The following is a 23,760-nucleotide window of genomic DNA, read 5'->3' on the forward strand; positions in this document are numbered from 1 at the left end:
CCTTGCCTGATATCGGCTACTGTAAACTGGAACACGTATCATCGCATCGTCCATAAGTCCTCGCTGAAATTGCTGAAACTTGCGTCACAAAATAGAAAATGCCTTTTCTTCCAAGGGTAGCGGGCTACACTAAAATGCCGTCGAATGAACACAAAGGCCAAGATCGTACGACAGATGATGTCTGCGTTAAGAATACTCGGATCGAAAGACAGGCGTTGCTGCTATGAGCCACGCACCAGTCCGCATCCACTACATCCTTTCTGCACCTCGGGGTGCCATCACTATAGTACCGAATCAGTCTGACTATACCTCTGGTATGCAGCTCTAATACGCCACAGTATGTGCTACAGCGGACGTAAGTTGCGTAACAGCTCCCCCCCCCCTCCCCCCTCCCCCTAAGGCACGTTTGAAAGCCTGGCCTTTTGACACGTAGATGAGCGTATTGCTTAAGTCAGCATTCCTCTCGTATTTACGAACGATGTACAGTTTCTTTCTTTCAACTGGCATTCTCACTTTACTTACTCCTCCACTTCTTGCCACAGTAGCATTAAGGGCTCCCACGAAAGCAAACTGCTACCAACAAATTCGAAAAACTTATGGATGATACATACCTACATTTTCCCCCTATTGTCTCCTTCCGCCAGTAAAATTATGAGGAGACTTGGAAACGGTTCAGATTGTCATTAAGAATTTGTAGTAAATCATATTACGCAATCAAATTATATACGTAAAACCAATCAAATACGTTTAAGTTAAGGTCATGATACACATTCGCAGTAGTTGGCAGATATTTCGTTCAAATGTAGGTCAGCCAGCAGCCCAAGATTACTTGTCGTCTCACGTCTTTCTGAAGCTTAAACTACTAATGTGAGGAAACGAGATGACTTAGAGACGCCTGCATCAGTCTTGTCTGTCCAACGGAAAAAGCAATTTCAACTTTGGGGTAATGTTGTATAATCCTTATACATAAAATTCTCGTGTCACAGTGTTATTTGCCATACTCCTCCGAAACGGCTCGATCAATTCCGATGAAATTTTACATGTATATTCGGTAGGTCTGAGAATCGGCCGTAATCTATTTTTCATACCCCTAAGTCATAACGGTGGTCCACCCCCAAAATGTTTTTCTTATTTTTCGGACAGAACATTTTATTTTTATTTTTTTATGATGTGGCATTACAAAACATGCAACCCTAAATTTTCACCCTTCTACCACCAACCCCTATTTTAATAACGATTTTAGTAATTTAATAATTTTCAACCCCGGTCGATAACTGATCAATTATCACTTGATCAGATCCGAAGATCTTGCTGGCCAGGGTAGTTGACTTACACCTTCTAGAGCACGTTGGGTGGCACGGGATACATGCGGACGTGCATTGTCCTGTTGGAATAGCAAGTTCCCTTACCGGTCTAGGAATGGTAGAACGATGGGTTCGATGACGGTTTGGATGTACCGTGCACTATTCAGTGTCCCCTCGACGATCACCAGTGGTGTACGGCCAGTGTAGGAGATCGCTCCCCACACCATGATGCCGGGCGTTGGCCCTGTGTGCCTCGGTCGTATGCAGTCCTGATTGTGGCGCTCACCTGCACGGCGCCAAACACGCATACGACCATCATTGGCACCAAGGCAGAAGCGACTCTCATCGCTGAAGACGACACGTCTCCATTCGTTCCTCCATTCACGCCTGTCGCGACACCACTGGAGGCGGGCTGCACGATGTTGGGGCGTGAGCGGAAGACGGCCTAACGGTGTGCGGGACCGTAGCCCAGCTTCATGGAGACGGTTGCGAATAGTCCTCGCCGATACCCCAGGAGCAACAGTGTCCCTAATTTGCTGGGAAGTGGCGGTGCGGTCCCCTACGGCACTGCGTAGGATCCTACGGTCTTGGCGTGCATCCGTGCGTCGCTGCGGTCCGGTCCCAGGTCGACGGGCACGTGCACCTTCCGCCGACCACTGGCGACAACATCGATGTACTGTGGAGACCTCACGTCCCAGGTGTTGAGCAATTCGGCGGTACGTCCACCCGGCCTCCCGCATGCCCACTATATGCCCTCGCTCAAAGTCCGTCAACTGCACATACGGTTCACGTCCACGCTGTCGCGGCATGCTACCAGTGTTAAAGACTGCGATGGAGCTCCGTATGCCACGGCAAACTGGCTGACACTGACGGCGGCGGTGCACAAATGCTGCGCAGCTAGCGCCATTCGACGGCCAACACCGCGGTTCCTGGTGTGTCCGCTGTGCCGTGCGTGTGATCATTGCTTGTACAGCCCTCTCGCAGTGTCCGGAGCAAGTATGGGGGGTCTGACACACCGGTGTCAATGTGTTCTTTTTTCCATTTCCAGGAGTGTATTTATGGAACGACGTCCACCGCAGCTGTTTAATGAGTCACTTCAATTACGATTCATGGTTGGCACCCTCAATTTCCTTCATTCTTTGCTATAGGACAACTCTCTCAGAGCAGGAAGTGCTAAGAAATTAATGTGACCTGCTACCAAAGTGGAACGGGTATTACGGTGTCATAGTCACACTGCTTAACTGCTCATTAGAATAAAGTGCATGTGTGCGGTAGTTAATGAAAATGATTTAGCAGTAAGCACGGCGACGAGAGATTCTTTTCCATGAAGTTATTACGAGTGAAAATGACGACCACGTCGTAGCTGACGCTCTAACAGTTCTTCTTCGCAGGCAGGTTCTAATGCTACCAAGAAGCCTAACAACTCCTGTGATTAACTTGACTAGGAATATAGGCAGTGTTCTACACTTGAAACTCTTGAAATATCTTAAGATGTTCCGCCTGCAGCGCTACGAAGATCACAACAGCTTTTCTTGGAAACAACCACTCAAGCATAAGTCTAGGAAGAAGTAGGATCATTATATTAGACTGAAAATCAAACCACTTACACGTAAGCAACGAGAGCATTTTGGCGGACAGAGTTACATAATTTTCATGCAATATTATTTGCTCATTTTTAACTACTCTAACTGAGTTGTTTTCATTATTTGTTACATTTTTTGGTTTCTTTTTTACAATGAAGCATACTCCTCCATGCTCTTTCCCTCCGCAATAAAATATGTGAAGTGATTCTAAATTTATTTGCTCTTCGTTTCTTCGCCACACTTCTAATAATACTGCTGTACACAACATGATGTTATTTAACTTCTCTTCCATCACTATAAACACACTATCGCGTCGGATAAAAATTATAGACTATTACTAGCAAGAAAGTCATTTCTGAAAAAGAGAAATTTGTTAACATAGAATATAAATTAAAATGCAAGGAAGTCTTTTTTGAAGGTATTTGTGTGGAGTGTAAATTTGTGTGGAAGCTGAACGTCGACAATAAACAGTTCATAGAAGAAGTGAAGAAAGGTTATTGAAAGGTGGTGCTACGGAAGAATGATTAGATAGTTAGATCGAACAACTAATAAGGAGATGGTGAACCCAAGTGGAGAACAAGTTAATTTATCGTACAATCTGACCAAAACAAGGGTTCGTTTGATAGTGCACATCCTGATGTATCAAAATATCATCGATTTGACAACGGCGGGAATCGTGGCGGGTAAAAATTCTAGACCAGTGCTCGATTACTGTAAGCAGGCCCCATCGGACGAGGGAGGGATGAGGAAGGAAGTGGGGCGTGCCCTTTCGAAGGAACCATCTGGGCATTTGCCTGAAGCGATTTTAGGGAAATCACGGAAAATCTAAATCAGGGTGGCCGGACATGGGTTTGAAGCGTCATCCTCGCGAATGCGAGTCCAGTGTGCGAACATGCCACATCGCTTGGTACAACTCTACGAAAACGCTGCTTCTCTCTGTCATTAAGTGAAGGTCTTCAGACACTACGTTGTCCGTGGTGCGAGATAATGCCTGTAATTTTGTGTTCTCGGCACACTCTTAACACTATGGCTCTCGGAATACTGAGCTACTTAACGATTTCCGAAACGGAACGTCCCATGCGTCTAGCTCCAGCTACTATTCAGCGTTCACAGTTTGTTAACTCCCGTAGTGAAGCCATAATCATGTCGGAATCTTTCCATACAAATCACCTGAGTACAAATGACGGCTCTGACAATGTACTGCCCTTTCATACCTTGTGTACGCAGTACTACCGTCATCTGTGTATCTGCATACCGCTATCCCACGACTTTTGTCACCTCATTACATGTAGTTCTCAGTAAGTACGGATATGCAGAAAATGCCAGGCTGCTTAATGTCATGTCGTAATCTTTTGAGCCACACAGACACCGCATCGTAACCAGCAGTAGACGACGAACACTACCTCGCTCTGTCTTTGCACTCTGGCCTCCACCACTTACTTGACAACTTCTGTCAGGATTTACGAGCGGTACAGCTGTCTAGTCCACCATCAACATAGCACAACTAAAGAAAGACAACGACCACACCCGCAACTTTTACCGCAGTGTACACTGTATGCTTATATCATAGGGACAAGATCAGTCATCATAATTTCTAAGGTCTTCAGAATTTCTTACGGTGAAGTATGAGACGAAATAGCCGTTAGCTTCAACAGTACAAGCAATCTCGAATACATTGAAACCGTAACTTATTTTTCTTTTATGTAAAGACTGAGAAAGACCTGACGCTGCAGGATATTCTGAGAAACAAAATTTTGTGAAGGTGTGAGTACAATCCAGCCTGGTTTGCTGATCATCCAATCTTGCTGAACAGAACTGGAAATAACGCAAGAGAGCGGTTTGGAATTCTACAACGGCCATTGAAAGCACTTCATTATGTACAATTTTTACTTGGGTGACATCCTGCGATGCCTGTATGTGAAGTGAAATGAAAATAAAATATGTCTTCATATTTGGTGAGCAGTATCGACAGACGATTAAATGGTACGCTTTTGATTCGAGGGAGACAAGCGAACTGTTGTAATATAAAGAACGTTTAGCAAATAAACAGCAACACTTCTGAAAGCAATTCAAACTGATGCAGACGCGAAGTGACAACTTGCGAACATTTCTCAGTACAATAGATATGAAATCCACATAATCCCCAACGCCATCAGCATACTATCCCTGATAACAGAGAGCGCAATTGAAGTAGGTGCGAGTGGCCACAAATTATCCCATACTGCACCTATAGCAACGAATTTTCGAAAGAATGTGTCTTACACGTATTAACTATCACGTGCACCCTCCCGACCAGCTAGGTACGTTAGGACGCCGGACTAACGACGAAAGCCGGAGTCCGTCCACCCTGGATGAGGTTCTAGGTGGTTTCCCACAACTTATTAGCTAGCAAAGGCTGACGCACTCGATGAGTAATCAGGGGAAACGGAGTTCAGATTATCATCTGGACTTTCAGACTTAGGTTTCTCGTGACTTCTCCAAATCGCTTAAGTCAGAAGCCAAGACTGTTCCTTACAAAAAAGCACACAGTACGTTTCCTTCCCACTTATTTTCAATCCGAACATGTGATTGAACGCTAATGATCTCGTCGTAGGCGTGACACTAAACTGGGTTTATCTTTTCTTATTAATTAAACAACAATTAACGTAGCTCCAATACGAAGAAAACGACGCACCACGAAGTACTTATTCGAATAGGACGGAAATCAGTAGATGTCTTGTGCAGGTACAAACAAATTATTTCAGTTTCAGAAAATTGGAAGATTAATTCAACAGAAATAACTTAACAAGTTGAGCAAATATAACGTGTTGGTCCACCTCTGGCCCTTATGCAAGCAGTTATTCGGTTTGGCATTGGTTGACAGTGTTGTTGGACGTACTCCTCGTCTCAAATTCTGTCGGACTGTCGCGTTAGATTGTCAAAGTCCCGAGCTGGTTAAACAGCCCTCCCACGACGCTCCAAACCTTCTCAATTGGGCAGAGATCCGTCGACCGTGCTGGCCAAGGTAGGATTTGGCAAGCACGAAGACAAGCAGCAGAAACTCTCACCGTGTGCGGGAGGTCGTTATCTTGTTGAAATGTAATCCCAGAGTGGTAACCAGGAAGGGCAACACAGCGAGGCGTAGAATATCGTCGACATCCCGCTGTGGTGTAGAGGTGTCCGGACGACAACCGAAGGGGTTCTACTATGAAAAATGAGACCCAAGATCATCATCACTCCTGCTTGTTGGGCCGTATGGCAGGTGACAGTCCGGGGCGTCTAGAGGCACGTCTTCGCTTGTCGTCACCGAAGAGAATACACTTCAGTCAATAAGATGCAAGGCCAAAGACGTGTCTGGTTCAAATGGCTCTAAGCACTATGGAACTTAACATCTGAGGTCATCACTCCCCTAGACTTAAAACTGCGTAAACCTAACTAACCCAAGGACATCACACACATCCATGCCCGAGGCAGGATTCGAAACAGCGACGAGGCAGCAGCGCGGTTCAGGAATGAAGCGCCTAGAACCGCTCGGCCACAGCGGCCGGTGACATGTCTGGAGACACCCCAAACTGCGGTGGGATACCAACCTGACTGCCGCCCGTCAGCCAGGAGTGATGGTCTGGGGTGCATTCTTTCCATAATAGGACCCCTTTGCTTGTCATTCGCAGCACCCTTACAGCATAGCGGGACGTAGGTGATATTCTACGCCCCGTTTTGTTGCCCTTCATAGCAAGCCATCCTGCGCTTACATTTCAGCAAGATAACGCCCACCCGTACACAGCGAGAGTCCCTACTGCTTGTCTCCATGCCTGCCAAACATTACCTTACCCAGGAAGATCGCCAGATCCCTCCCCAATTTAGAATGTTTAGAGCATTATGGACAGGGCCCTCCAGTCATATCGGGATTTTGACGATATAACGAGCGAATTGGACAGAATTTGGCACGACATCCAGCAGGAGGACATCGAACAACTCTAGCAGTCAATGCCAAACCAATAACTGCTTGAATAAGGGCCAGATATGGACCACCTCGTTACTGAGTTGCTGTGCATGTACATCACATCTACCGATTTCCGCCACATTCGGATAATTCCCAGGTGGTGTGCCTATTTTTTTGGGAGAGGGGGCGGGGGACATGTATAGGAACCAATATAGTCTGTGAACTTAACACATGAATAGTTATCCAGACATCAGCCCCTCATTTATAGTTTGGAAATGACACTCGCTTTACTCACACAGGTCTGAAACTGATAACATTAAACAGCCGCCTCACGTATGTGGCACTTCATTTTACCCTACTCTGTTATTTCTGCCAAGAGATAAAATTTACTTTTATATTAATATACGAATACGAATTTGTAGTGCCCTCACAACAAATGCGTACCTGCTTGAGCTTAGAATAACAATGCTGAAATATGTTTGAGTTCCTTACAACCAGTACTGTATCCTGGTAAGAATCTGGATCCCTAAAAATTATTTCCTTCAGATACTGTGAAGAGGAATCAAATATTGCAAAGATTCAGTAACTGACTGACATATGTATAACATAATTAAGTTCCAACATACCAAACGTTAGAATGTAAGAAGAACAGTGTAAGAAAAAATCAAAATGTTGGGAAGCAGATACAATAGAAATGCTCACGTCCCACGTACGCTTTATGCGTTAAACGAGTAATCAACGCAGACAAAGAGCATTTCTTAACAAGATTAAAAGTAAACGAGGAAAACTAAGCAAATAGAGTTTTGTTTCGTGTGTTATAGAAAGTCTGTATCAAGAAACACAGAAAGGAAAATAAAAAGTGACCCACTTATGAATGCAGGCTGACATTGTGCAAATTTATCAACAGATATAATTAGAAACAAAAATAATTACAAGATACGTAGCAATACTAGGAAAGAAAAAGGTTAACTTTGTCAGAATTACGTTTATGAGTGGAACAGATCCCAAGAGCTAGCCAAAGCAAGAAAGGTATAAAAGATAATGGAAAAGATAATTCTCTAGTGAAGTTAATTAATAAGCCTCCAAACGAATTTTATATGTAAATGCAGATTTAGGAAGGCAAGGCTTGAAATGGTCACTCGTTACAGTGTACAAATTACTGATTTATTTAGACAAACAGCACAAGAAGTGAATCATTTGGAAAACGCAGTAAATTCTTGCTAGATGGAATATTGTCCTTTTCCCATTTTAATGGTTCTGTAACTGATGCATAAATGGGAAATTCACTTCCAAAGGAAAACAAATCAATCTGTTTTCTACACATACTGTCAGCCACATTCCTTTCTAGTCGGAACACCATCGCTCTATTGACGTTGTTAGTACTTGCTGTTCTCCGTGTTACGCAGAGGCGATAAAAGAAAGTGCATTACCAGCCATACGCTAACATAAGATGCCAAAACACAGACTCACCGCACACAGACATCATGACGCGTACTGGCTTACCTGTAAAAAAACGGAAAAGAGCATTAAATAGGTACTTTTTAAGTGCAAAATGAACAGAAACTGATAAAATTGTATTAGTCTCAAATAACAGTGTACTTGCAACCAATGTGGAAACGTTTCTACGAAAAGTTCCAAGAACATACCATACATCAGAAATGTTGTCTAGAAAATCGTCACATGTACTAAACAGGATGTTCAAAAATTCAGTGACCAAACTAACAGATATTACGACGAAACTTAAAACAAACAAACACTGCCGGAAAAAATTTGTACATCTGGAAAGACGAGGTCGATTTTGGTCCGATGACGATATATGCCACCTGGGGCTTAGTAGATAACCGCCAACTGTGTCTACCTTTTAATAGGAAATGCTCACAGCCAGAAGGCTCAGTGTAGTGCGAAGGTGTGAAGAAAGCATGTAACCATGCCACGGAGAACCACTCGTGCCTCCTACAGCCGACTGACCGAGTTTGAAAGGGATCAAATTGTGGCCTTCCGAGTGGTGGAATAGTCCTTTCGCAGTACTGCCGCACAAGTCAGATGTGCTGCAGCAGTTGCGCAGCGATGCTGTTATGAGTGGTCACGTGAACATTCTCACACCTGTAGATGAGGTGCTGAACGTTCACGCAGCACAGACGCCTGCCAGGATTTTTGTATTGTAAGGGCAGTAGTGGCAGACTAAAGCTTCCACAGCACGGATGAGAGGGCTCGGGAGCGTAAACGTGTCAGCACGAGCTGTTGGGAGCCGGTTATTAGCAGTGGGACTACTGGCACGCACAACTCTAGCCCGTCTTCCACTCACACCACAGCATCGATGGGAACGACTCGACTGGTGCCGTCAGAGGAACTCATGGAAGATAGAATGGCGCGATATGATCCTCAGCGATGTAAGCAGACTCTGCATGCAGCCAAGTTATAGTCGTTTGAGCGTACTACGTAGACCTGGTGTGAGATGACCCATGGGTGCATCTGTCGAAGACTCGCCAATCCCACGCCAGGCTGGGGTGCGATAAGCTACAGCTCCTCTCCATCTTTAGTGTTTCTGGAGGGGACGCTAACCAACGCCTGGTACCTTGAAAGGTATGTGCTAAGGTCTGATCAGGGTAGCTCCAGGCTCAAAAGGCTCTGAGCACTATGCGAGTTGTTGCTTCTATCTTACGGATAAAATTGAAAAAGGAAACAACATGGCAGAATATCCCGTCTCACATTATTAATCAATCACGCCAAGGAAGCCTGAAAGGTCACAAAATTAAAGTTCCTGATTCACTTCTAGCAGCAAAACATCTTTCGTCGGTTAGAGACACTCATACCTGAGGTTTTCTTGTTGAAAATAACTTTACTTGGGTAGGTAGTATGATGCACACCTGATTGGCAGACCCTGTCAGATCGGTGAAATCTTGGCGTCCCAGAACGGGCGAATACTGCAGGACGCCTAGCATCACTGGGAAGCGTCAGCGAACAAATGGCTCTGAGCACTATGAGACTTAACTTCTGAGGTCATCAGTCGCCTAGAACTTAGAACTAATTAAACCGAACCAACCTAAGGACATCACACACATCCATGCTCGAGGCAGGATTCGAACCTGCGACCGTAGCGGTCGCTTGGTTCCACACTGCAGCGCCTAGAACCGCACGGCCACTCCGGCCGGCTAGGGTAGCTCCAGAAAATAGTCGGTAGTTACCAACCGCAAGGTGGAACGAGTATAATTTCTTTGAGTAGGAGAATCTTTGATGGTTAACAGAGCCGGACGCGCGCAGTAAAAAAACTAGGGAGTCGCAGCTAGGTGCCCAGAGGAAGCAGACGTGTGGTGACAGCGTTAAGGTAGGTCGCTGCCCCTGACCAAACTATAGCACGTAAATGAGTGAAGATATATAATCATTTCAAATTGGTTTTGTTAGATAATAATTAGAATTAGGATTTGTATGTTCAAGGTTTGACGCAGTAAGCGTTTTGTAAAATTTTTTGTAAGAGTGATTCGTGCTACAAAAATGTTTGAAATGGTAGGTTTTGTGCATGACTTAAAATTTTAACAATATATATATTGAGATCAACATTGTGTTTAAATCTAACAGCTTGAATCATAATCCACATCCTTTGCTTGTACTGAATATGAAAATGAGCAGTGAAGTAAAGTTACCCAACAATGTAAGAACGTAAAGAAAAAGAGGCCTCTATGCAATATATACACTCCTGGAAATGGAAAAAAGAACACATTGACACCGGTGTGTCAGACCCACCATACTTGCTCCGGACACTGCGAGAGGGCTGTACAAGCAATGATCACACGCACGGCACAGCGGACACACCAGGAACCGCGGTGTTGGCCGTCGAATGGCGCTAGCTGCGCAGCATTTGTGCACCGCCGCCGTCAGTGTCAGCCAGTTTGCCGTGGCATACGGAGCTCCATCGCAGTCTTTAACACTGGTAGCATGCCGCGACAGCGTGGACGTGAACCGTATGTGCAGTTGACGGACTTTGAGCGAGGGCGTATAGTGGGCATGCGGGAGGCCGGGTGGACGTACCGCCGAATTGCTCAACACGTGGGGCGTGAGGTCTCCACAGTACATCGATGTTGTCGCCAGTGGTCGGCGGAAGGTGCACGTGCCCGTCGACCTGGGACCGGACCGCAGCGACGCACGGATGCACGCCAAGACCGTAGGATCCTACGCAGTGCCGTAGGGGACCGCACCGCCACTTCCCAGCAAATTAGGGACACTGTTGCTCCTGGGGTATCGGCGAGGACCATTCGCAACCGTCTCCATGAAGCTGGGCTACGGTCCCGCACACCGTTAGGCCGTCTTCCGCTCACGCCCCAACATCGTGCAGCCCGCCTCCAGTGGTGTCGCGACAGGCGTGAATGGAGGGACGAATGGAGACGTGTCGTCTTCAGCGATGAGAGTCGCTTCTGCCTTGGTGCCAATGATGGTCGTATGCGTCTTTGGCGCCGTGCAGGTGAGCGCCACAATCAGGACTGGATACGACCGAGGCACACAGGGCCAACACCCGGCATCATGGTGTGGGGAGCGATCTCCTACACTGGCCGTACACCACTGGTGATCGTCGAGGGGACACTGAATAGTGCACGGTACATCCAAACCGTCATCGAACCCATCGTTCTACCATTCCTAGACCGGCAAGGGAACTTGCTGTTCCAACAGGACAATGCACGTCCGCATGTATCCCGTGCCACCCAACGTGCTCTAGAAGGTGTAAGTCAACTACCCTGGCCAGCAAGATCTCCGGATCTGTCCCCCATTGAGCATGTTTGGGACTGGATGAAGCATCGTCTCACGCGGTCTGCACGTCCAGCACGAACGCTGGTCCAACTGAGGCGCCAGGTGGAAATGGCATGGCAAGCCGTTCCACAGGACTACATCCAGCATCTCTACGATCGTCTCCATGGGAGAATAGCAGCCTGCATTGCTGCGAAAGGTGGATATACACTGTTCTAGTGCCGACATTGTGCATGCTCTGTTGCCTGTGTCTATGTGCCTGTGGTTCTGTCAGTGTGATCATGTGATGTATCTGACCCCAGGAATGTGTCAATAAAGTTTCCCCTTCCTGGGACAATGAATTCACGGTGTTCTTATTCAATTTCCAGGAGTGTATGTGCCATTCATGGTTTGAAATCGATTTTGGTCGAACTAACGTTATCAGAGTAAAGTTAATTCAAATAACTAATTTTATTCCATTTCAGAACTGTCGATATTCAAGTCAAGATATAATTTCATTAAGTAAACATCAGGGCCAAAAGTTAATTTTTCAGTACCATCTTAATGCCAATACACACAAGGCATTATTCTCTTGAACTTGATTGCTGAGTCGAATACATGTTGCATTTCTGGCAAAATGGAGGAGTGCAAGAAACAAGTTCACAGACGCAGTCAGGTGCAGGTTTGTTGAAAAATTAATTTAGAACAATCTTATCATTGATACTTTCACAAATAAGAAAGGATACAAATTTATCTAAGATACTTTCAACCTGCAGAAGGTTGTTAGACCCATTCTTTTGCCATCCTTGCATCAGGAAAGTGATGTGTTGTTCCAGCAGGATAATGCTCGCTCACAAGCTGCCCGTGAAAGTCAACGTGGTCTGCAAAACGTGCAGCAACTTCTCTGACAAGGACGATCTCCGGACTTGTCTCCAAACGAGCACGTATGGGATATGATGTGACGAGAAGCGAATCATGCGACTCGTCAACCAACAACTCGTGAACAGGTCGAACAGACGTGAAATAACGTATCTCAGGTCAATATTTATCATCTGTACGATCGAATGAATGCCAGTCAGTGCCTACATTGCCGCTCGTGTTGGCTACACCACGTACTACTTGTAATATGGATGTGGCAGGATGGGCAGTAGTTGGCACCTGAGAACCGCTTGTGATATTGAACTGTAACTGTAACCATTTCATGTACTCCATATGCGCTGCTGCACCAATAAATCCTGAGTAAAATGGAAGCCTCTAGACGCGTGTGCTAATTTGTTTAAGGCAGTGTATTTCGTTAAGTAAGTGAGTGACAACCAAGCATGCGTGAGTACGCGAAGGTGGCAAAAAACGTACCTTCTTCGAACTACTTTACAAAAAAATGGTTCAAATGGCTGTAAGCATTATGGGACTTAACATCTGAGGACATCAGTCCCCTAGACTTAGAACTACTTCAACCTAACTAACCTAAGGACGTCACACACATCCATGCCCGAGGCAGGATTCGAAACTGCGACCATAGTGATCGCATGGTGCCAGACTGTAGCGCCTAGAACCGCTCGGCCACTCCGGCCGGCAAGTACGTACCATAGTGACGTCCTGACTTTAGCATTGAGAAGGTAAACAGAATGTAGCGTTTTAACGCCTACTTGACGGACTCCGTCAGATCTGTCAGTTTGAACCACCTGCATACACTACGTATGATCAGAGAAGATCCATGACAATTTAAGTGGGCTTTGTCCGGCTGCTTTCCGTGTCTACGACGACCAGCCAAAAAAAAAAAAAAAAAAAAAAAATTCAGATGTGTGTGAAATCTTATGGGACTTAACTGCTAAGGTCATCAGTCCCTAAGCTTACACACTGCTTAGCCTAAATTATCCTAAGGACAAACACACACACCCATGCCCGAGAGAGGACTCGAACCGTCGCCGGGACCAGCCGTCCAGTCCATGACTAAAGCGCCTCAGACAGCTCGACTAATCCCGCGCGGGCCACGACCAGTCATGTAACCCGATGTTGTTTACATTACTATGACAACACCTCAGTCTTGCTGCATTTCTAAGAGAACTGTCGTTAATCAGATGCTTCCAACACAGTTAAAGAGCAGTCGTAGACAGAATGGAGTCGCCGGCCGCGGTGGTCTAGCGGTTCTGGCGCTGCAGTCCGGAGCCGCGGGACTGCTACGGTCGCAGGTTCGAATCCTGCCTCGGGCATGGGTGTGTGTGATGTCCTTAGGTTAGTTAGGTTTAAGTAGTTCTAAGTTCTAGGGGACTTATGACCTAAGATGTTGAGTCCCATAGTGCTCAGAGCCATTTTTTTGAACAGAATGGAGTCACGACATTATTGACTGAATTTGTGCTGTGGTTAATGCAGTGGACTTGTATTCGGGGTGGTGGCATTCAATTTCCCCTTCAACACTTCGGAAAGAAGGCAGGAAAGAAGATCACGTTTAATTTACCGTCGACGACGAAATCATTGAAGACGGAGTCGGAGCTCTCATTGGTGACAGGACTGGGAAAGAAAGCGGCCATGTTCTTTCCATAGGGGCTGTACCGGCTTTTGGTTAAGTGATTTAGGGAAATCACGGAAAATCTAAGGCTGCTTGTCTGGACGAGGATTCGAACCGCCGTCCTCCCGAATTCGAGTCCACTGGCAAAACACTAGACCATCTCGCTGTGTCGGCTTTTCTGATTTAGGTATTCCGCGGGAACCCAGCAAGATTCCGTGACGGTTCCCCAAGTAAGTCACCTTTCCAGCCGTAGTAACGGAGCAAATGTTTGGTTTCTGAGGGCATCCTAGAGAAGAGAGCGTTCACAATGTTTCGCGGTGTCAGAAACCCGCAGTGTCTATGAAAAAGAGCCTCATTACTGCACTGCCGTCTGCAGTTGGAATGAGACTCATTACGGAACAAAACACGACGCTCTGCTTGCTGTTCGCGACGTTGACTGCTGCAAAAGGCGAACGACGTGGAAGATGGTTGCTGCTTTGGTTGATAAATCCCGCGAGACGTGAAAATGAAACGATGGCACCGCTGCTGGTGAAAGGTGGTTTCCAGACCTGGTGTTCCCGGCAGCACTGAGAATAAAGGCAGTAATTATACAAGATGAATCAAACTTTGCCCACGCGGGCATCACAATGCAGTACCTATCGTACTATCTGTACAAAAATGTCTGTGATAGAATTTCATACCGTACATTTTTTCATAAGAAATTGAATGTCAAAGAAAGGTAATTTGGCTACATGTAGCCACACGTACGATAAGTCATTGAATACTGTGTAGCTTTTCTGCCCAATTGGTGCTGTGGCTTGTGATTTCGTTTGAATACTCTAGTTTAAGATTTCAGTTCAGTGTTCTGGTATAATATCTCCCTTACGTCTGATATGCCGGGTACCGCTGTAGTGTACACTGTTCCTTAAACGATACATATCCTCAACAATGGTTTTCTTTTGACGTTTAATGTAGCAGTTATTGATGAGACACGTCGCAAATATTCATGAATAGTAATAACCAGTTAAAAATAAAATATCAGCCATAGGACAGAGATATATTAAATATACATGCGAAGGTATTTTGTTAAGTCTTATAAGAAAGCAAGAAAAAATCTGAGTTCTGTAAACAACTCACTTTAGTTCTCGACAGTATTGTTTGAAGGATATATACTTGCTCAAGCGATCCTTCACCTTTTTCATCCCACCTGAAAAATATGTTCTGTCAAACTCCGCAAGGTACTCGTTGACTGCAACTATCGTTTTCTCATTTGACTAAATTTTCTTCCCAGAAAGCCAAAGTTTCAAGTTAGGGAACAGCAAGAAGTCACTTAGGGCTATGTCTGGTGAATATGGTGGATGGGGGACCAGTTGAAAGGACAGTTCATGCATTTTCGCCACTGTTATCGCTGATGTGTGGGATGGTGCATTTCGCGCCAACCTTCGTTTTTTTCCAGCCAACGCAAGTCTCCAACAATGAAGCACATAATAGGGTTTAGTTATTGTCCTGCATTTTTCCAAGTAAACTGTGAGGATTATTTTTTTGGAATACTAAGACGCAGAGGCCATCACCTTATCCGCTGACAAAATGATCTTTTGTCTTCTTCAGAACAAATTCACCAGCCTTTCCCCATTATTTTGACTGCCGTTCAGACTCTGGTGTGTGATGATGAATCCAGGTTTCATCACCAGTCGCAAATCAGCAAAAAATATCTTGGCGACCGCGATTAAACATCGCCAGACATTTTGTTGATATGGTGGGCCGGATACGCTTTTGGTCGACTGTGGGTAATCCTGGCATGCATCTAGCACACAGCTTCTTCATAGACAATCCTCCGTGCAGAATATTATGGACTTGCTCAGTTGAGACACCCACAGCCTCAGCAATCTCACGAATTTTTATCCTTCGATCTTGCTTTAGGATATCGTGGTTTTTGTCTGTGTTTTCCTTTGTGGCAATCTCTATTGGAACGCTGGAGCGTGACTGGACTTCGATGTTTGTTAGAACACATTTAAATTTCGTAATCCAAAAGCAAATGGTTTTTAGTGACGATGCAGAGTACCTGTGAACTTCATCCATTCGAAACTCGCTTTTCTACATTCTCAACCACAGTCAGTACACTGGCTAATTCAGACGGCTATCAACACACTACTGTTCACTGTACATTGTCGAAATTCTTTAGACAGTCCTTGGAATAACCAAGCTCACAACAATGAAGGGCCGCGCGGTATTAGCCGAGCGGTCTAAGGCGCTGCAGTCATGGACTGTGCGGCTGGTCCCGGCGGAGGTTCGAATCCTCCCTCGGGCATGGGTGTGTGTGTGTTTGTCCTTAGGAAAATTTAGATTAAGTAGTGTGTAAGCTTAGGGACTGATGACCTCAGCAGTTAAGTCCCATAAGATTTCACACACATTTGAATATTTTTCAACAATGAAGGCACAGCAAAAATTTTCCTTTCTTTCATAGAAATTTAGAAGACATATCAAACCACCCTCGTACTATATTCTGGAAGAGAGGCTAATTGTATTAATGTACTATAAATTATCATTATCAGCATATCAACGCGCCGAAAAGAATAAGGAAGCAGTGTATCGAAGAGATCAGAGTATACATGTAAAGGCAAAATAAGTCTTAATAGTGTACAATCATTTATGTCTTATAAGGGGCCAGTGCCTACTCGTCACCACCGATGTTGTCCAAATTTATGGAATAGGTAGGGTTTGGCTAGAAGCAGAAGTGACAGAGATGGGATCTCACCAGATGACCAAGTGTTCCAATTCGCTGGAAAACATGATTTCAAACTCTTGCTTCAGTACGCTAACCTCTTTCCACAGTTCAACTGATCGCTCTGAGCTGCGGCACACTATTTATTGGCACTACGTGATGCGATAACAGTGCCATCTGGAATCAGCTTTTAGAACTATATCGAAATTTCTGTATGACATCTGTATAAAACTCTTACAACACTCACAATAAGCGTACCGTTTGTTGCACTTGCCTGTCGATCTTAGTTTTCGATATATTTAAGTTTGAAATCAGGGTTTCCTGACTGGACACCCCATAACAGTTACGCAGCTGGAGCGGCAGAGGCGGCTCTGACGTCACGCGAGGTGTGCTATGCTGGCGGCTAGAGGCGGTAAGTGTGCCAGTGTGCCGGCACGCCTCCGGAACAGTCGGCTCGCGACCGGAAGCGGACGCCTTGCCGCCGACTGGACTGCCTGCTGCGCGGTCACTGACCTCGGCGGACACGTCGCGACTACGCAACTGCCGCTCTGCGACATCGCCTTACACCTGACCACCGCATCCACGGCAGGAGCAGACAGCAATGGCCGCCTTAACATGCGCTGTTACTGGGATATTCTCCCTCTCTTTCCAAGCATTAATCCCGACGTGCGGGGGTTCTTCTGTTATGATTATCCGGATTTGGCGTGTTAATTTTAAGGGGTGGCCAGATATGCCCTTCTCGTCACCACTTCATATACCCCCGGGCCGGAATGTGTGTACGCCAATTGTCTGTGTCTACTGTAATCCATGGAATAGTGCAAATGTCTACGAGTCGTATAACTGAGGTGGAACGTGGGGACCAGCCCGGTATTCACCTAGCGGGATGTGGCAAACCGCCTAAAAACCACATCCAGGCTGGCCAGCAATCCAGCCCTCGTCGGTAGTCCGCTGGGCGATCCAGAGCTGGCGTTCCTACCTGAGTCAGAAGCAACGCATTACTGCTCTCGGCTACCCTGACAGGTGCTGTTACTGGGATATTATCTCCCCAAAAAGTATTTTGCACCACCCTCTTTCTCCATAGTCTGTGGATCACAATAAATCGCTAAGTAAAACCACCCAGGTAGTGGAGATTGAAGTAAACCGTCATTTTCAGTGCAACTCACTATACTGCGGTGTATCTCCAGTCGAGAAAGGGGCAATGCGGCTTCCACACACTGGTCGACTCACAACATCTCATCTCAAGTTCACACTTAAGTGTCTGACAGAGGGTTCATACATCCTCTTTAAGACTATTACGTGACTGCTCCACACTCCACTAGCACGCGAGAAAAATGAACTGCTAAATCTTTTCCGTGCGAGCTCTGACTTTTGGTTGGTTGGTCGGTTCGGGGTATAAAGGAACCAAACTACAGGGTCATCAGACCCTTTTTCCTCATGCAAACAAGGCTCAAGTTAAAACAGGAGTTGGGGAAAGGAAAATGGCGGAAAACTAACAGGGAACGACACAGAAAGAAAAAACGAAAGAAGCTAACCAAAAGGGGAAAACGTACACTAAAAGGAAAAGTAGTGGAAGGTATTAAAATAATATAGCAGATCGCCGAAGCTAGCTGATCATAAGAATAAAAATGGATGATCCAGCCACGCCGTGGCACACTAAAATCTCCAACATAAAAGAGAAAGGGAGCTGAACACAGATAGGGACAAGAACACCAAGGCAAACAAACAACAAAGAAAGAGTGAGAAAGAGTTAAATTAGAGGGAGGATGGAGGCCTGGGAGAGAAGGCCAGACGCCTACCCTTTCGTTGTTTGATAAAAAAAACCTTACGAATAAAACGTAAAACAACACCAGCCATTGAGGGATTGTAGCCCAACACCGGATGCAGGGTGGTAGGAAGGTTAACAGTCCGCAGCAGTGTGGCTAAAATTGGGCAGTCCGACAAGATGTGGATGACAGTCTTGTGGGAGCGAGTCTCCGGCAGACCAGTCTCCAGAGTTGGTTTACTGGGAGCCTGATTGGCCAGGCAGTCATCAAGTTCATTGCCCGGGATCCCGACATGTCCTGAGGTCCAAGTGAAGGTCACTGAGCATCCAGTTTTGCCGAGGGCATAAAGAGACTCCTGGGTAGTCAGTACCAAAGAATAGCGAAGGAAACACTGGTCGTGAGCTTGTAGCCTGCTTAAGGAATCACTACAGATGACGAAGGACTCCCCAGCGCAGGAGTGGATATGCTCAAGAGCGCGATAGATGCCTACCAACTCTGCAGTGAAAACACTGCAGCCAGTCGGCAAGGATCAGTGTTCAGTATGTCCAACGTGACCGGCAGACAAACCATCAAGATCGTCGACCATTGATCCGTCGGCGTAGACTATTTCTGAGCTCTGAAACTCGCCGAGAATAGTGAAAAATTGCCAGCGGAGGGCCTCAGGTGGAACTGAGCCTTTTAGGTCTTGCGATAGGTTGTTGGTTTTTGTTTGTTGTTTTATTATGACACCCTCTATGTAGGTTGGAGTCAACAGATATATTCGCTTTCAGAAGAGAAAGATGCTAATCGAAGTACCGTGAAAAGATTTCACCGGAATGAAAACCGGCATTGTTTTAATGATTGTCACCCTGACGCCCTTATCATAGCCGTGACACTCTGTGTCACATTTTGATAACTGAAAACGAGATGCCCCTCTTTGAACTTTTTCGATGTACTCTGTCAAACCTAACTGGTAAGGATGGCACATCGCGCAGCAGAACTCAGAAGAGGACGGGCAAGCGTATTGTAGGCAGCCTTTTTAATAGATTTGTTAAATCTTCTAAGTGTTCTATCTATAAAACAGAGTCTTAGATTCGCATTCCCCGCAATATTTTCAGTGTGATAGTTCAATTTACTCTGTGATGCACTGCGTCCGCAGCAGTGGACGGTTGTTAACGGTCGCTTCTTTGGCGTTTTAAATCAGCGCTGAGGCCTCAAATGCACGCACTGCACAGCACCAGCAGGGAGTGCCGACGGCAATGCTCTGCGCCCATTAGCAGCCTCAGGACTGATTGAAAACGCCAAAACAGCGACCATTAACAACTGCACACTGCAGTAGAGGCTGCACACAACAGGGGTAAATTGTTCGGAAGTTTAGCCAGACGGGCTTGTTAGATTTAACGTGTAGTCGAAATGTATCGGATTGTTTTTTTAGTACTCATAAGGAGGACGTTACAGTTTTCATTATTTACGGTCAGTTGCCCCTATTCGCACCGTACGGGTACCTTGTTGAATTTATTTTGCGATTAGTCTTGATTTTCTGATAACTTAATTAGACGGTAAACTGTGACGTCATCCACAAATACACTAAAAGGGCTGCTCACATTGTCTCCTTACCTCTACTCTTCTCTTCTCCGTATATAATTTATAGTCCGTCTGCGTATGCAGGATAATCTCAGGAACTGCCGTGGCGAGTTTCACCAGGTGTCGAGTAATAAGTACACTAGTTCACGCAGAAGTTTTTTGTATATAATTTCTAAATATTTCGTACAGTTTGTCTGAATTATGATGATTTAAAACAAAGTTGTGAAAACAATGCCATTGCCACCTAGCGAACAACTACCATTACTCGAGACAGCAGCAGTGCCTCGAGAACGCAGGAAGCGGAAATTAATTCGTATTTGGTGTTGTAGTCTAGCGGCAGGACGTGTGGCTAAGGTTGTGGGATCGAATCCCAGATACGTCCCTCCCTTTAGGTAGCTAACGATTGAACTCTTAGCATCTTAAGGGTGTGCTAAACAGTTCAATCGACACCTCCCACTGTATACTTATAATTATGATTTTAATTCAGTTTGCACATAGGCAGTATCATTAATGTACAAAATAGTTTTCTAAAAACATGTCATATGCTGTTACTCCGCTGCAGTGTGAAAAGTCACAACAGTTTTGTTTACGGAACTATTTAAAGCACTCTGAAGTGTTCCTCTGCTGTACGCAGTACACAATACTGCAACAAGTGTTCATATTCTTCCGCATTCAGCGTTCTTTTAGGAGCAATAAGCGGATCACATCCTAACAACGAAAAACACCTTTTCCAAACCCAAAGCCTTCCATCCGATTCCAGTAGAGTAAGGCTTGCTTCATGAGCCCAGATCATTCGTTTTCTGCCATATATCATCCAATGCGGTCTCTCTTTACGCCGTCTCAAGCATCAATTGGCATTGACAGAAATGTGTGACTTACGGAAAGCTTCTCGACCATTTTACCACTTTTTTTAACTCCCCAAACAATCATTGGGCTTGCTGGACTGCTGGTAGTACTGTGGAAGTCACGAGTGATTCCTTACGCTGATATCACTCAATGTTATACGGTCATCTTACGCAACGCTCGGTGGTTCCTTCTGTCTGTGCATGAGGTCTGCCTGCTCTTGCTTTAGCCGAGGTTGTTTCTTCTCATTTCCGCTTCAGAATCACATCTCCAACAGTCTATTTGGGCAGCTTTAGAAGTAGTGAAATGTCCATGATTGATCTGTTGTTACTCAGGTGTCATCCAATGACTAGCCCACGTTCGAAGTCACTGAGCCCTCCTGGCTGATCCATTCTGCTGTTACTGTTTCTCTGCTGACAACACAATACTTCCCGACTTCTTTGATAGTGACGGGTTAGCCTCTGGTGATATATAGTGATCAGTTCCTCATCACACAAAAGTATCCACATGCTTTGGATCGGATGGTGTACGTAGTGCATAGCAAGATTCTACCAGTAAGGTTATGTTTGGTGAAGTGCGTGCTTGTTGTGGTATCAAAGTTCGATACCACACTTGTTAGGGGTTGCAGTTATCGACCGCGGTCCGTAATACATATCGTTGGACCTGCGAGTCGTGACCAGCGCAGCTAGCGCCGCTCCGCTATATCTAGCGAGCTCTGGTTCACTCTTGCTCAGTACGTCAACTAGGAATGTAGCATAGCCTTCAGCTGATAGGAAGCTACCTCTAACAAGGCGCTTAGTCAAGTATGGCATAAGTAATGCCACTCTAGATATCTGTTGTAATTATATGTATGCAGCATATGAAGTAGCCTGTAACACAAGTTAAGTACAGTATATATTATTTTTTACCCACGACTACTAGTTATTTCAGTCGTTGCAGATACAGACTATGCAGCCAGTTCCTTACCGGCTTCACTGCCAAACCTGCAATATATGTTTCTATTTAGCACTGGCCACCTGTCATCATAATACCTGACGACGAGAATCATAACACTTGCGACATACAGTTGTGTAAAAACGTATCAAGACCACGAGTGCCTCAGGTGCCTGAAGACAAACATGAAGGATAAGAGACATAAACGACTGAAGATGTCTAAGATAGGTTACACGTGTTTGGTCAAGAACGCTACTAAAAATCCGTTGCAGCAGACAGAGAGTATTTCTTAGCTACTAGATTTAATGAATTAGACCTCTTGCATTACACACTGGATAAGCTCCAACACCATACAGTTTATCAAGCTGAGATGGTTTTATGGAGATCCAAGTCTTGGACGAAGGAGCATAACCATCGGTGTAGCGTTCGTAGAAGATGGCGAGCCCTTTCTAGCAGAGAGGGCTACTGGCTCGTGAGGTCTTGTGGATCAAAAAACATTGCTACCATTTCACACAGCTAACACCCGACGACGCAATACGTGGTACTGTGCTGTCCTGCACAGGAAACGTAAACGTAGGATAAAACCGAGAGAAATGTTGTCTAGCGAAGTCTTCATTACAACTGAAACAGCGCTAAACGCTTTACCCTCTTCAACAGCGCTACATTTCTATCAGTAAATAGAACAAGGCACTCTAACCACGGAGAGTGGAACGTATGCTTTTAACTCACTTTACTTTGTTTCCTGAAGAAACATCTTTTGCTTTCCTGTACTTGAACTAGAGCCACGTGAAAGAAAGGAGATGATGTTGGGATAAACTGAGTAATAAAATATCGACTTTAGACGCGCTGTTCCCAAGGGGGTGATTCAACTAATACGTAACTGAGGCACGTGCTCAAAACGTATGCCAAACGGGGTCTAAAATTACACATACGTTAACAGCACTCTCGCTATTACAGGAAGGGTAAAATGCTACCAGAACAGCCACTGCAAATTCCACAGATAGTTAAGCAGTGCAAGAACGAAGATAGGTCCAGTGCAAGAACGAAGATAGGTCATGCAGATATGCATGATAGGCTCCATAAGGAAACACAGCTCACTAGACATAATTTTATAGCAAAAGAACATGAGATATTTAAATATGGAAGATCATAGCTCTGTGTGTAGTAAAAATAATAGATGAATTCTTTTACATATGATTAAACACTTGGTGAGTCGACTGTCGCTTACAAAGGCGAGTCGAAAAATTAAAACATTCAGTATGTGAGGGAGAAATATGATTTAAGACATACACACATTATACATAAAAAAGGAAATTATTGTTGGTTGATTTGTACTGCTTCGCATCTTCAAACATATCACGTATAATAGTGAGCAATACAATACACCAGTAATTTACAACTAGTACCAAAGAAAATACTGGGTAACCTTTATATATATGTGGGTTATTTGGTATTTTACATATGCAGGGTGAACATTAATATAGCCGCTCGGGATTAGCCGAGCGGTCAGAGGCGCTGCAGTCATGGACTGTGCTGCTGGTCCCGGCGGAGGTTCGAGTCCTCCCTCGGGCATGGGTGTGTGTGTTTGTCCTTAGGTTAATTTAGGTTAAGTAGTGTGTAAGCTTAGGGACTGTTGACCTTAGCAGTTAAGTCCCATAAGATTTCACACACATTTGAACATTTTTTTTGAACATTAATAAAACTGACAAACTGCAGGGATGGATTCCTAACTAGAAATGGAGGAAAAAAGGTCCTCTGAAAATGTGTCCAGAAATGCATCGTTGCGACGGTAAGTAGCACTGACGAATGAAAGATCCTCTGACCACGTGACGTATGTTCCTTATGTGTTGCAGGCTGTATGATTAAAGCAGCGTAAGTGGCGGTATGGCCCGCTATTCATGTCGAGAAGTAGCAGAGATGGTGTTT

The 23,760-nt window shown here is 45.2% G+C and overlaps 1 protein-coding gene across 2 annotated transcripts in view; it reads right to left on the bottom strand.

Annotated features, from left to right (window-relative positions):
• Positions 1–23,760, bottom strand: part of LOC126094454 (mucin-5AC-like) — a 576,727-nt gene that overhangs the window by 270,232 nt on the left and 282,735 nt on the right. The window contains exon 2 of one of the 2 annotated variants that reach the window (XM_049908833.1): positions 8,247–8,312. The exons of the other annotated variant lie outside the window; for it this stretch is intronic. Coding sequence (XP_049764790.1) covers positions 8,292–8,312 — 21 coding nt within the window. The 3' untranslated portion in view covers positions 8,247–8,291. Of the gene's footprint in view, positions 1–8,246; positions 8,313–23,760 lie in introns of those variants that run through there. 2 annotated transcript variants of the gene reach the window in all.

The sequence above is a fragment of the Schistocerca cancellata genome, chromosome 8 (genome assembly GCF_023864275.1).
Source record: "Schistocerca cancellata isolate TAMUIC-IGC-003103 chromosome 8, iqSchCanc2.1, whole genome shotgun sequence".
Taxonomy (NCBI): domain Eukaryota; kingdom Metazoa; phylum Arthropoda; class Insecta; order Orthoptera; family Acrididae; genus Schistocerca; species Schistocerca cancellata.